A 13,841-nucleotide genomic window follows, 5' to 3' on the forward strand; every position below is an offset into this window, starting at 1 on the left:
GTTGGTGGCGGTAAAGAACAAAGTGCAGCCAGCGGCGGGAAGCGTGACGCGACTTCCGATCACCGTGACCCGGGGTCTTTGACGCTTAACTTATGGAGTCCTCAGTGAAAAGTAAAAATTGGTATTCAAGACGCTTCCACAAGCTCGACTACTAGATTATACAGGAGACAGGTAAAGAAGAAATGAATGGGAGGTCCAGGTAACGTGATATCCGAGCGTAAACGATAGTGGGAACTTGAGCGAGAGATAGCAATAAGAGACAAAATTGAAAAGGAATAGATGCGTGGATAGGATAGGTCAGGACTAAATAAGCGATGCGGTCCCGGTTTGCTGTTGGAAAGGCTGTTGCGAGGGATCCTGGGCTCCAGGGTATCCAAAAGGGCTCCTTCCGTAACTGGATGCAAAGGATGAGGATCCATTGGTTCCGCTGAACTGTGGCAGCGAGCTCATAGTGGGCAGCACAGATCCACCTCCGGCATTGGGCGAAGATGTAGCATACATCGTAGCCCTGAAAGGGTTGGCTCCACCGGTTGCCTGGGGTCTAAGACCTACCCCAAGCGTGGATCTTATATCTGGCTGTGAACTAAGAGCACCAACACCAGTCGGCTGCTGTCCGATGCTCGAAACACCAGCGCCAAAAGCAGAAGTTGTCCCGCTCAAGGCTGGCGGAGAAGACAAACTACCGGGTGTACCAGTGACACTAGGAGTAGTGGGACCGGATTGTGGTATTGGAGGTAGTGATTCTAACAAGGAAGCGCCAAAGGATGATGTGGGTTTAAATGGCTTGATGCCACTAAAGCCGGTCATTTGGGGTTTTAGCTGGTCACCTGAAAGTGACATGGAAGGAGTGTTAGAGGTTATGGTGGCTCCTGTAGGTTGCGTAGACAGTGGAGAGAAAGAAGAAAACAAAGAATCTGATGCAGTCGTGGTGGTCTGTGGGCTGAGTATTCCAGAACTGCTAGGGCTGAATTTTCTGTCCTCTGGTTTTCGGCCGAATGCAAAGGACGAGGCAACACTCGATATCGATGACTCCCCACCAGAAGCCCCTGGTGGTCCAAAAAAGCCCATCTGTTGTGGCTGTGGAGCCTGAGGCGGTGCAAAATCGGTAGGTGGAGCATTATTCGAGCTTCCGCCAGCCATGGCCAACTCCATCAGTGTTGGTGGCTTTGGCACTGGCGGGGCTGGCGTAGTTGGCACTCCAAACGGATTGCGCGAACCAGTCTGATGAGATTTGACAGGTTGTGCTACTGGTGGCGAGGTCGACGATACCTGTGTTGTGCCGAAAGTTGTGAGGGGAGTCGAAGCAGGTCGAGTAGGGACGTCAAATGATGTGCGCGCCCCATTGACCTGTCCAAACTGTGTACTTGTGGAAGGCGTTTGCATTACAAATCCGTTCGAAGACCATGACGGCTGAGGCTGGGAAGCTGGCTGGAATGGTGCGTTGGTTTGTCCAACAGGTTGCAATTGGGGCAAGAAGGCATTCGTTACCCCAAAGTTGAAAGCCGGTGTACTAGTCCCCTGCATCATCACCATGCTCTGTCTAAATGGGTTTGCGCCGGTAGCTTGCGGCTGCAAGAAACCTGTGCCTTGCGGCATTATAAATCCAGTAGGTTGTGGTTGCAAGAAGGTGGAAAAAGGTCGATGTTGGTGTTGAGTGGATGGCGGTTGCTGACTGAAGGCGTTGGGCTGAACTGACTGGAAGGACTGAGGGAAGGCAGTGGCCTGCGGCTGAATTTGACCAGGAAAACCGAAAGGTTGACCTTGGAAAGCACCTGTCATTTGTCGCTGAACGAAAGGATTGGACACTGGCTGTTGACGGAAGTGGTTGGACGTCGGGCTGTGCAAAAATAAGCAACGCCGTTGGGATCTCTGCAATTAATGGTGGCTTACCTGCTAGTCGGAGGATTGAACACGGTAGGTTGATCTTCCTCCACAGAAGCAAAGAAGTCTGCCATAGCCTGAGTAGCTTCAAGCTTGGGTGCGGAAGTGGAAGTTTGAGTGGATGAGCCATTTGATGGGGTGGATGTGGATGCAGTGGAGGTTGCTTGCGACGATGAGGCTGGAAGAAGTCAGATTGTGAATTACTCTGTGGACTTAGTCACCTTTAGGCGCCGAAGATAGAGCCCCACTACGACTTTTCCCATTTCTGTCGACAGCTTCCTTATTTGTCCTGTACTCAATCCTGTTCTGCTCAAAATTGGGGTCGTTCAAGTATTCTTGGAGTGCACCCGCCAACGATACAGGGGCCTGATGACATCTGTGAGTGGTTTAACAAGCGCAGGAAAACTCTACTTGCATGCTTCAAAGTTGGAATAGGAACGTTGAGTAGATTCTGCAATTTTTTTGCGACGCTCAAGTACTCCACCACTCGCTCTGTCTGAGTGCAGAAATGTCGATATATCGAGAGTGCCTGCTCCGCGTCAATCTTTGACATCTCGAAATAGTGTTCTGAGATTTCTTTAAGCAAAAAAATGACACGAGGATGGATAAACAAACCTAATACATTGATGACGCCTTCATTGCCGGCCTGAAAAAGAATGAGCAAATCCTTGACGAGCATGCGGAGCGCAGTTATAGTTAATTCGTCTTCTAGATCATCGAGATAGAACTAATAAATACTGTGTAAGTGATCTGGCAGATTCAGATGTGAGGCGTACCCTGCACTCTACCAGGGTGTCAATCATTGTTTGCACAGTCTTAGTCTCCCGGAGTAGGCCCTTGTCCACTGTCATGACGCGCAATTTCCTTCCCATGATTGTTTTACTCCTTTGAGGCGCCTTGGACTTGGTGGATGCTGACTTTGGGGCCGGAGCACTAGAGTACGCCATATCCTCTTCAATGGAGTTATTGACGCGCATGTCACGATTTGACTCTGCCTGGACACGGATTGCATCATGCTTCAAATCACGATATGCACGTATGCGGGAGTCCAAATAAATAGCGTAGTGCTGGAGATTCTGGGGAGCGTTGTATCCTAAGTACACCGACGAAATAGAAGTGGGTCTATATTTCCATGAGAATTATGACTATGAGCAGAACATACCTTCCCAGTTACCGGCAGAAACATTTCGCAGACGAAGGATTTCCGAAGAAGATAGATGAGATAAGACGTTGTCTGTTGCTCCATTGCGAATCATGGTATGGAGCACGATTAGTGCCTTGAATACAACCTATGCTAGATCGTCAGTTGTAGTCTGAGGTGCTATGAGGCTTATTGCGCACGATTGCATTAGGTTCGCGAAGGCGAGGAACAAGCGCTTTGCAAACGTCATGAACAGCACCATCTTCTGACCAAGTAGCAGCAATTATGGGATCCAGGTACTAGGGGATAAACGTTAGTGTGAAATCCAGTGATATTGGTGTTATTAGAGAGATACCTTTGCCTTTGGAGGAGCCGCCTTTGGTTTGCAAGCTAACTTGACTGTCTTGTCGAAGCTGGACATTGCTCGAAGATGATGTTGGTCATAAGTCATTCACATATTCACTGCCTAATTCTCATACGAACTTCAAACTCAGCTCCGCCAGCTTCCGCCCATACTCCATCCATAAAACATTTAGAAGCCAAGTGAAATATTCAATTATCTTCTTGAAGTCTTTGAAAGTAGCTTCGCATCACTTTCCGTTGCATCCGAGCTATCTTCCAAGTTGACCGTTGACCGCAGGTCCACTGGTTTCCTCATTTGCTGTTGCCACGTGGAACGTGGTTAATCTTGAAATTCCTTCTGCATGACTTTGGCATGACTAGTGTTTCTCTCGCTTTACACGTTCTCCTAGTCAATTAGTTATTGTGCCGGTGTTGTCTGGTACTCGCCATTTACTGCTGTTTCGCCGGTTGCAGGCGGAGCTCAATCAATTTACACCGGTATCTATCTACCGTGGGTGTTTGGGCGTGGAGAGTTCATTCTGCACGCTCTCCTCACGTAGCAAGTCTCTCTGCACCACACTCATTCTTACTGCATAGGAATTCCCATATCTTACTCGACCATGAATTTTCCTGCCAAACTCCTAGGGAACAACGTAGTCACCAAAGCCTCCTCATTGCTGCGTCACAGAGGCATCTCCATTCGTCACATCGTATTTGCATTTGCCTTGTCTATAGCATTGCTCGTGCTTTATTTCAACTACTTCCGACGTACCGGCTACTCGTTTCCTGTCGATGTTATGCACTACGCCCCCGTGACACCAGAGGTATGGACAGACAGATCCTTCCAAGTTAGGGATGCCTTCTTGCATGCCTACCATGGTTATGAGCGCTTCGCATTCCCAAATGATGAGCTCCGCCCTTTATCGAATACCAGCATCAACAAGTGAGCTTACGTATACCTTTCGATTACCCCACATTCGCTCACGTAACAATACAAAGCTTCAATGGATGGGCCGTCACTGCAGTTGACTCCCTTGACACAATGCATATGATGGGCTTAGAACAAGAATATAAGCGCGCAATGACAGCTGTACATGATACAAACTTCACTCTGCCCACGGTGAGCGATGTCCTCTAGCATCTCTCAACGATGCTTAAGTTGCCTATAGAATACCCGCGTGCCATTCTTTGAGACTGTCATACGTCAACTTGGCGGTCTCCTCTCCGCTTATGCACTGACTAATGACGACATATTGCGCATTCGCGCTGATCAACTTGGCACAATATTGGCTCCTGCATTCAGGACCACCAGTGGTTTTCCCAAGTACGGTGTAAACACTATTAGGTAATCTCTATTATTTCCAACCCATATAACTTCTACAGGCCTAATTTTTTGTTGTTGCTTCAGAGGTACAAGCGACGGGCCATTAGTTGGAAGCTTAGCAGAGATTGCAAGCTATCAAATGGAATACGCCTATCTCGGTAAGATTACAGGTAAGAAGGAACATGTCGACCGAGTGAGTTCAAAATAATCTCTATCGTGCATAAGATTGAGCCTATTGCACACAGGCTACAACCGCCACACGTAACTTTGTCGATGCTGATTTGCGCCAACACGGCGGTATGTATCCTATGTATTGGAATATATCGTCGGGACAGGCAAAAGACAGTACGTGCATGATGCATAGTAGATAGACTCCTGCTGACTGCATTCTTGCCATGACCAGCACACCTTTCTGTTGGTGCAGCGTCCGACAGCGCCCACGAGTACATTCTCAAGCAGTACCTGATGACCGCTCGCAAGGACAAGGCAAACCTCGAGATGTGTAAGGTTTCGTTTGCCAATCTTTCGTTTCTATCTAATCACTCTTTGTAGACCTGCGCTTCACCTCCCACGTCCTCAATAACTTGATGTACATTTCGCCGAACCGCCACCTCTTGTACGTTACAGATTCGAAATTATATAGGACCGGCAATCGCCCCACACACAACTTCGAGCATCTATCTTGTTTTTTCCCTGGCCTGCTCGCCCTTGGAGCTCACACTCTTCCCTTAAATAATCTCGAAGAAGTTGGACTGAACTTTACCGCGCTTGCAGATGACCTGCTCCCCAAACAGAAATTAGGCTATGAGGTGCTTGCCTCATTCGATCTAAAGGACTTGCATCTATGGGCCGCCGAAGGGCTGGCACAAACCTGTTACTTGACTTACGCAGACCAGCCGACAGGGTTGGGACCCGATATTATTAATATGCTATCTGGCGGCTCGCGTCCTGAAATACTGTGGATGGACGCCATGCAAGACTGGAGAACATCTGGTAGAATAGGTCCCCCACCTGGAGTGGGAGATAAGCACCCTTGGGTAGGAGATCGCACCCCTAGGAATGCACGAGAGCGTGAGATGGCGTACGCTATGAGGGACTACTACGTTAAGAACGCTGACTACCAACTGAGACCCGAGGTAAGGAAACAGGCCTCCATGGTGTTATATTCTGATATCCGCTTAATAGACTGTAGAGTCGCTTTACATCCTTTATCGTGTTACTGGTGATGTGAAATGGCGGCATCGTGGATGGGACATTTTCCAGGCGATCCAAAAGGAAGCGAAGACTCCATCGGGGTACGCCAACATTGACAAAGTGGACACATATGAGCCACAACAGCTTGATGTGATGCCTAGGTTCGTGCTTCACCTATACGTCTCCTTGTATTTCTTATTAATGGCGTTATGATAGCTTTTTCTTGGCCGAAACGTTGAAGTATCTCTATCTTCTCTTCCAAGAAGACGACCTCGTTCCCTTGGATAAGTGGGTGTTCAATACAGAAGCACATCCATTTCCTGTCTTTGAGTGGACAGAAGAAGAGAAAGAAGCATATGGTGTTTTATGATATGTGCTCCACACACTCCCATTAGATTCAACGGTTATCGTTTCACGAACTGTCAACGTACAATCCAACCGTTGTTTACTTAAATATCGTATTGTGCCGTTCATAATGTGTCGTAGCTTGCATGAAGCTATATGGTCAATGCGAGCTCGTAAGTTGTCGGTAGATTATCGGTGGTGCCAGTCGGTGGGCCGGCCGGTTCGGAACAAGTGTTCATGCACATGAGGTTACCTGGGTTGGACAACGGAAGCCACCAGCGTCAAAGACCCTTCTCTACCACTGGTACCCCATCTCTGCAACGCTATGTCGATTTTGAAACAGGGCGAGTTTGTTGGGTCTCTTGATTGCGGTACAACGTATGGCTATGAATTGACTATGAACTTCCTCGTGATTACTGATGGTGGGCGGCTGGGCCCATGTTTGCAGTTCCGTGCGGTTCATCATCTTTGATCAATACGCAAACATCGTTTCCCAGCATCAATCAGAGTTCCCGCAGTATTACCCGAACCCAGGGTGAGTAGTCACTGGCACCCCCTAATTCTAACCCTGAGACCCTCAATCACTTACTGGCACTGCATGTGGCAGGTGGCATGAGCACGACCCTGAAGAGATACAAGAAATCTCAGAGCAGTGCATCACCCAGGCTTGTGTGAAACTTGAAGAAGCAGGATGGGCCAAGGAGAGCGTGAAGGTCATCGGTACTTGCGTTCATCCAACTCAAAAGGTCTTCGTCCTTCATGAATTGCAGGAATTACGAATCAACGTGAAACCACTGTTGCATGGAGTAGGACTACGGGTAAACCTCTATGCAAGGCTATCGTTTGGACCGATTCTCGTACGAAGAACACTGTCGCTCACTTTGAGCACCTGTTGGCTACGACTGGCATCGAGGTAGAGTCTGGGCAATTTAAGACAGGAGAAGAAGGTGTTGAAGCTCTACGTGACATGTAAGTGATATAATTCTACGTGCTGTGATTGCTCATTCTTGGATAGTACGGGCCTGAAACTCTCCACGTACTTCTCTGGGATCAAACTTCGATGGATGGTTGACAACTACAGTAAAGTCCAGAAGGCCCACCACGAAGATGATCTACTTTTCGGAACAATCGAGTCGTGGGTTGTTTATGTAGGTGTCATTCTGTCAAGGAGTGCGATGGATCTCCCTGATGTACGCACAGAACTTTACAGGCGGTGTCCATGGCGGCATTCATGTTGGCGAAGTCACAAATGCATCTCGCACCCTTTTGCTAAATTTGCACAAGCTTACTTGGGACGAGCGTTTACTGGCTTTTTTTGGTTTCCGACGGTCAATACTACCAAAACTCGTGTCCTCCTCCGAGGTGTATGGCCATCTGTCTCATGGCCCACTGAAGGGAGTTCCTATCGGAGGACTTATTGGGGACCAACAAGGTGCTTTAGTAGGAAACAGGTGTCTCCGCCAAGGAGAAGCCAAATGTACATATGGTACGGGTGCGTTCCTCCTATTCTGTACAGGAAAGGACATTGTCAATAGTAGTCATGGACTTCTGAGCACGGTAGGCAGCCTTCTCAAGGTGTCATGCACCATTTTTCACTAGTTTTTTGTAAGGTGGCTTACCAACCCGGTCCAGGGGCTGCCCCAGTCTATGCACTGGAAGGAAGTAGTGAGCGTGTTGATTTTTTGGTACTACACACATGTGGTAACCTGATGTAGTTGGAGTTGCTGGAAGCGCCATCAAATGGTGAGATGCAAGTCTTGATTTACTGCACCCCCTGAGTCCTCGTGTCAGGTTGCGGGACTCCATGGGTTTCATCAAGTCCGCCAGCGAGATAAATACATTGGCAGCTTCAGTACCTGATAGTGGAGGCGTGTTCTTCGTAACTGCATTTTCTGGCCTACTCGCACCATATTGGGATCCCGGTGCTGCAGGCCTACTTATCGGTACGTTGAATTTACCATGTCCCATTGACGCAATAGCGAGTTTCAAGAACAGGATTATCCTCGTATACCACTCCCGCACATATTGCTCGTGCGACTATGGAAGCTACTGCTTTCCAGACTCGTGCAGTTCTTGAGAGCATGAAGCTCGATTCACGCGCAAAGCTCGAACACCTTAAGGTCGACGGAGGCATGACCAATGGTGATGTTTGTATGGAGATCTTGGCGGACATCGGTGGTTTTGACGTTGTTCGTCCTGACATGAAAGAGTGTGTGCATACCTATAACAAGAACGGAGGATAACACGCTAACTATTAAGGCAGATCAACCGCCCTGGGTTCAGCACTTCTTGCTGGCTCAGCCATCAGATTATTCGGTTGGGATATATCTAAGCCAGCGACGTTGGCGGAAGTCAATACCCAAGGCAGTCGAACTTTCAAGCCCCATATGCCCGAGGAGGATCGGGAAAAAGGGTTCACTACATGGCTGCGTGCCGTCGAGAGGTCAAAGGGCTGGGATGAAGGCGTTTACGAATGAAATGGAAATGATATGATGAAATATAATTTTGGGTGCTACTATATACTGGGTAACACACTACCGAAACTTCTTAAGAGGATCAGATTTTTTCTTCCCGCCGCGGCCTCCGCCCCCACCACCTCTGCTACCGCGAGCACGAGCACGGCCGCGACCGCGTGCAGAGGACTTTTTGAAAGGTACGAAACCAACTTGAGACTCTTCAGCTTCGATAGCTGGAGCTGAAACTAGACGAGGAAGTAAGTATTTTGGTACATGTTTCATATGAGCTTGGACCCTGGTGGGATGTAGCGGTTTGTCATGGCGTAGATATTCGAGATCGAGTGGGTTGTCCTCAAAATGGGCCTGTGCAGTACATGAGCAACACAGAAGTAAATCGATCAGAGTGCTTACTTTGAGTTTCTCTGAGTTGATAATCTCAGTTTTAAGTTCCTTGATTCTAGCCTCTTTGATAGCGCTTCTTGTTACGGACCGCAGTGCGTCGTCCATTCGATATCGGAATGCCTCCACTTGTTTCATATCAAATTTGTACTCCTGTATTTTGGAACCACGTGCCGCCTGCTCTTTCTCAATCCTCGCAAATACAGCCTCGTCATTCTTCGCGCTTTCAAGGCCACCGACGACCTTGTTTTTACCCCATTGATCTTCAGGGACGACATAGGATAATGACATGCCTGTCCGACCAGCGCGGGCCGTGCGTCCTACGCGATGGGTATATGACCGAGATGACGTGGGTAGATCGAAGTTGAGCACACAAGCAACGTCAACAAAGTCTACTCCACGCGTAACGCCATACTCTTTGTCCGACTTCGTACGGCGCTTCTGTTTCTTTGGTTTGGAGGGGCCAGGTTGAGGAGCATTTTGGGGATGCTTCCGCTTTTTAGACGCGGGTTCGAGTTGAGTATCTTTGTCCGAGTTTGTCTCCGCGCGTTGTGACGGCGTCACTGAGAAGCCGTAAGAAGCAATCAAAGCTCTAACAAATGTTACCTGCACTCGTCGCCAACACCATCCTGAAGTCTATCTTCCTCAGGTTCATCGTCAGAATCAGCTTCCGCGTGAGCACCGTGTTCATCAGTCGCAATGATATAGTCGTAAACACCCTTGTTAAACTCTTGCACCGTATGGTATCTATGACATGATGTTAAGCGTGAAAACATGTGTCACAAGTTTCATCCAACCTGGAATTAAGGGGAAGCTCAGAGTTTAGCACACAGCATTTTATTGAGAACTGTTCCAGGAATAGTTTCAAGCGATAGCAACGGTCGACGTCATTGACGAACAGTATGCATTTGCCCTTTATGAGGCGGAGTTTGAGGATGACATATGTGAGAAGGAATTTGTCGACCTCGGAGCACCTAAGCAGGGATAAGAATCAACAAGTGATGACTCAATGCAGAACTGACTGAACAGAGTATTGGCTGAGGAGTAAGGTTTCATCCTCATCTTCTTCCAGCTTCAGGATGGCCTAAAGACCGCAATCAGCAAAGATAAAAGTTGGTGAGTTGGTGAGCTCACTGGACTCCGAAGAGCCAAGCCTTTCAACGCCTCGACATCATCTGTCATGGTTGCACTCATCAAAAATGACTGATACACCTTTGGGAGATATGCTCCAGAAAAGATCTGTCGGACGTCCTCATCGTGCCCATAGGACAAAATGAGATCAGCCTCGTCGATAACAAGAGATTCCAGTGAAGAGAAGTCCAAAGTCTGGATCGATATGAGATACACTCCATGTACTATGAGGCTATGACACACCTTTGATTGAAGCAGCCCGAGGGCACGAGAAGGAGTTGAAATGACGATGTCTGGCTTATCTGCGAGAAGTGCACTGGATGCAGTCATAAGCAAAACCATGTGAGTAGCAGAAACCATCTCACCGTTGCAGATGTGTAGAGGAACCAGTGGCAGAGTTCATAACGATAATCTCCTTCTCGCAATAAGTAAGAAGTCTTTGAAGACATGCCGTGACCTGTTCGGACAATTCGCGAGTGGGCACAAGGATCACAGCGCGTGTCACTTGATAAGCTTCGTCTGAGGCAGACAACGACTTTTTGCACGAGTCGATGAGTACTTGATATATGATCTGAATATAATACACCCACAGATTTTGCACTAAGAATTTTCTGCACGACTGGCATACAATATGCGGCAGTTTTGCCACTCCCTGTCCGAGCTCTTGCAAGTATATCGCGGCCTTCCAGAGCAATGGGCAAGGCTTTTGCTTGAACGAGGGTTGGACGAGCAAAGCCCATGTCTGCAAGGGCGCGTAGTATGCGGGCGTCTAGTAAATGAGCAAAAATCGAGAATGTTGATTTAGAGTCAACCAAGCGTGCTTCCACCATTTTTTCCCTTCGAAACTGCGTCTTCCTGTAGTAGAAGATAGCTGCTAAATGAAGGTTGAAGGTCGTGGGTCTCTCAGTACTTACTTGCAGAGTTGTGGTGGGCCGCGTTTTCAAAACTCACGGTAAACTAGCCAAGAAAGGTATGTTCCCGGCGGCCCGACGACAGCCGAGTCGAGCTATGTAGATTAGTGGCAGGCTGCAGCCACTTGGGAATGAAGATGCTCGTCATTTCTCCCTGACTGTTCTACATCTACAGCAGGATCCACCGTGATCATCATGGACGAAGTGGGACAAATTCGAGTCCGCGAAGACGACTCAAATTCTGCTGAGGTGATGGACAAAGTTTTGTGTGGCATGTACGTGCATTTGAACTATGTCATCTTGAAAACGTATTTTCTAAATCCTATTGATTTCTCTATGAAGCTGTCGTAGACAGTTTTCCAGGTATACATGTCCGGGGTGCAACGTGTCTTACTGCAACCTGACGTGTTTTCGTTCAGAGGTAGGAACATGACCCACTTTCAATAATAAGGCGTTCAAGTTGTGCAGGCTCACTACCAATGTTCGGAGACATTTTATCGAAAAGAAATACAGACAAGCATCGAAACGAAGTCTTCGAAAACACATGAAGAGAGGCAAAAGATGCTCGAGTTGCTGAAGCGCCTCGAAGAGCAAACTCAGGAGGAAGACAGCAGCTTGCTGCGTGACCAGGATGAATCCGACAGTGACTCTAACGATCTTGTCTCTAGATTTGCCGGTGTGGATATTTGTGCGTGATCCTGATTCGTTAGCTAGTCCGTAACCAAACGTGGTCTGTTTAGCTTCAGCATCATCCGACGAATTACTCAGACTTATGACCAAGGAAGAAATAGACAAGTTCTTCAACGCGCTCAGGGACCCAACCAGTCAATTGGCTCAAAAATTACTGTCTAGTGAAGAATTGCAGTCTGTGAGGCGGGAGCCATGGTGGGAAGCTTCCTTGGAAGGATCTCCGAATTCGAGCGGGAGCATGCGATATGGATCAAAACCTGCACTGATGGAGTTCCCGCTCAAGCTCGTAAAAAGCCAGGCTAGTAGTCCCTCTCTGATATACAATGTCTGTGCTGTCCTGTAAGTCTTTAAAATCTGTCGTCACTGGGTGATCGCCTGATTGTAATAGTGTTGCTTATGCGTTTGCTACCCGTCATCTATCTGTTTCACCATTATCCTCTACGGAAAATGATGCGTCAGATGAAGCCGAGGCGCGAAGAATCATCTCGCAAGCTGTCCCGTTCCTGGTAGCCCGTCGGTCACAAGTGCTGTACTCGACGTTGAGCAGTGCTGTCACTGACGTGTGGTCACGCTTTGACCCTGTACGTTTTTTTCTCATTATCAATCACCGAGGTGGTACTCAGTCCTATTCAAGGGAACCATGGGCGCCGAGTCCTTGTCGGCACTGTTGCTTGATTCGTCCATCATAGCGAGACCCAGATTAGTGGTCGCCACATCTTCCGATAACAGCTTATTAAGCGATCATCGGTCTGTTACATTATTAGCCGCACTATCAGACCTCTCTGGTCTTTTTGCTCCACGTTCAGTTGGCGTGCCTAGTCACATTCAGATGAAGCTTAAATTTTATGCCGCTCAAGTCCTCTCGACGCCTCAACCTGTCCTTCGCGCGCTTGCAAACGAACTACAAGATTACGCGCAGGCCCTGAAAGCAGAGGCACGATCAGTAATGGGCAATCCTAGTCTCCAAGGGAAGAATCTTGACGCTTCACAGCCAAAGCCTGCGCCGAAACCTGATATTACAACCAGCGGCTGAAGCTTTGGGCCATCGGTTGAGGACTCGGAGTATCTTTAGTAACGTGGAGGCTCGATCTGTTATTAATCGACGACTCTTAAAAATATATGACAGTATGTGGAGATGCACGATACTAATAAAATGGGTGGGGGTCCGTAGACGCCGTGAAATTTCTTATTTATGCATAGACCTTGTGCACTTAATGCAGCCAACAGAAAGCCGTTTTTGTTGGTAGCACGACCTACTTCATACGTTCCATTCCATCGTACGTATTTCATACGCCAAACTTTGTGTCACATCAAGTAGAGTTGGTGCATTTTTGGGAAAACATCTATATAACTCTACACATAAAGATATAATTTTTCGGCGGATGGATAGTCTGACATCGAAAGTACAATACTCACTAGTTTTTTCCAAAAAAAAAATCAGTATGTTGAGTCCAGCGGCGACTTACAGGCGTACCGCGCAGAAAAGTGCCAAGACTGGTGACCAGCCTGTCGTAAACCGTCTGCCGCCATGCCTTTTCACACTCCGCACCAATACGTTTTTGTGCCGCACTGCGGTGTGCAGTCTCATTGTAGTAACGCTTTGTCACGTCTGGCAGATGATTCTGACAAGCATGTGGCCCCGGAGAAATTTATTTTAACATTCTATATGTATAACCATCATATCGCATTCCAGATTTTTCCGTGGTGATCTAACCTTTGAGAAAGTCAAATATGTACAAAACCAGCCATAACTCGGTGGTAGCAAAAGTTTCACTTCGTTTTTTACCAAAAAATACATAGATATGTAGTTGGAGACTGGAAAGGGACAAAAAGACATGGACATACAAGCACCCGCCTGGTGGTCAACTGTGGGTAGATATGGAAATGCCGCAGCGGTCAGAATTTGCCAGCATTTCAAGAACCTTCAAATATAGATTCACGCATGCCATCTCGGATGCAATGCGGCTGAAGGCGCCTTCACGATGTCTAAATATGGCAGTCTTCCAATATTCTTCCGACATAGATAT

At 47.8% G+C, this 13,841-nt stretch overlaps 5 protein-coding genes across 5 annotated transcripts; 3 read left to right on the top strand and 2 right to left on the bottom strand.

Moving 5' to 3' along the window:
- Positions 1–105: 105 nt before the first annotated feature.
- Positions 106–3,460, bottom strand: HD556DRAFT_1378817 (ANTH domain-containing protein). Its single transcript, XM_041303165.1, has 9 exons — positions 3,378–3,460; positions 3,223–3,321; positions 3,044–3,170; positions 2,658–2,974; positions 2,497–2,608; positions 2,297–2,448; positions 2,103–2,247; positions 1,891–2,059; positions 106–1,837 (listed from the first exon to the last, which is right to left on the bottom strand). The coding sequence occupies exons 1-9, from the start codon at positions 3,441–3,443 to the stop codon at positions 304–306; spliced, it is 2,721 nt and encodes a 906-aa protein (XP_041159195.1). The 5' UTR covers positions 3,444–3,460; the 3' UTR covers positions 106–303.
- A 536-nt stretch (positions 3,461–3,996) lies between these two features.
- On the top strand, positions 3,997–6,415 carry HD556DRAFT_1481162 (glycoside hydrolase family 47 protein; the record flags this gene model as incomplete). Its single annotated transcript, XM_041308628.1, has 9 exons — positions 3,997–4,307; positions 4,364–4,484; positions 4,534–4,709; positions 4,773–4,881; positions 4,934–5,033; positions 5,092–5,190; positions 5,241–5,824; positions 5,874–6,043; positions 6,099–6,415. Coding segments are annotated over 9 exons (1,824 nt in total), but the record flags the coding sequence as incomplete, so codon positions are not given.
- A 50-nt stretch (positions 6,416–6,465) lies between these two features.
- On the top strand, positions 6,466–8,713 carry HD556DRAFT_1378829 (uncharacterized protein). The gene is made up of 11 exons (XM_041303166.1): positions 6,466–6,605; positions 6,676–6,762; positions 6,835–6,947; positions 6,998–7,196; positions 7,243–7,375; positions 7,428–7,784; positions 7,838–7,892; positions 7,943–7,970; positions 8,019–8,170; positions 8,223–8,436; positions 8,491–8,713. The coding sequence occupies exons 1-11, from the start codon at positions 6,553–6,555 to the stop codon at positions 8,702–8,704; spliced, it is 1,605 nt and encodes a 534-aa protein (XP_041159197.1). The 5' UTR covers positions 6,466–6,552; the 3' UTR covers positions 8,705–8,713.
- A 48-nt stretch (positions 8,714–8,761) lies between these two features.
- Positions 8,762–11,043, bottom strand: HD556DRAFT_1238952 (P-loop containing nucleoside triphosphate hydrolase protein; the record flags this gene model as incomplete). The annotated part of the gene is made up of 9 exons (XM_041298009.1): positions 8,762–9,046; positions 9,095–9,672; positions 9,708–9,829; positions 9,880–10,056; positions 10,105–10,166; positions 10,217–10,408; positions 10,457–10,529; positions 10,579–10,748; positions 10,804–11,043. 9 exons carry the CDS (start codon positions 11,041–11,043, stop codon positions 8,762–8,764), a joined length of 1,899 nt encoding a protein of 632 aa, XP_041159198.1.
- A 276-nt stretch (positions 11,044–11,319) lies between these two features.
- HD556DRAFT_1444300 (uncharacterized protein) lies at positions 11,320–12,847 on the top strand (the record flags this gene model as incomplete). The annotated part of the gene is made up of 6 exons (XM_041306761.1): positions 11,320–11,399; positions 11,476–11,545; positions 11,593–11,812; positions 11,865–12,153; positions 12,203–12,395; positions 12,449–12,847. The coding sequence occupies 6 exons, from the start codon at positions 11,320–11,322 to the stop codon at positions 12,845–12,847; spliced, it is 1,251 nt and encodes a 416-aa protein (XP_041159199.1).
- Positions 12,848–13,841: the final 994 nt, after the last annotated feature.

This window comes from Suillus plorans, assembly GCF_016647745.1.
Source record: "Suillus plorans strain S12 chromosome Unknown HD556scaffold_35, whole genome shotgun sequence".
NCBI classification, from domain to species: domain Eukaryota; kingdom Fungi; phylum Basidiomycota; class Agaricomycetes; order Boletales; family Suillaceae; genus Suillus; species Suillus plorans.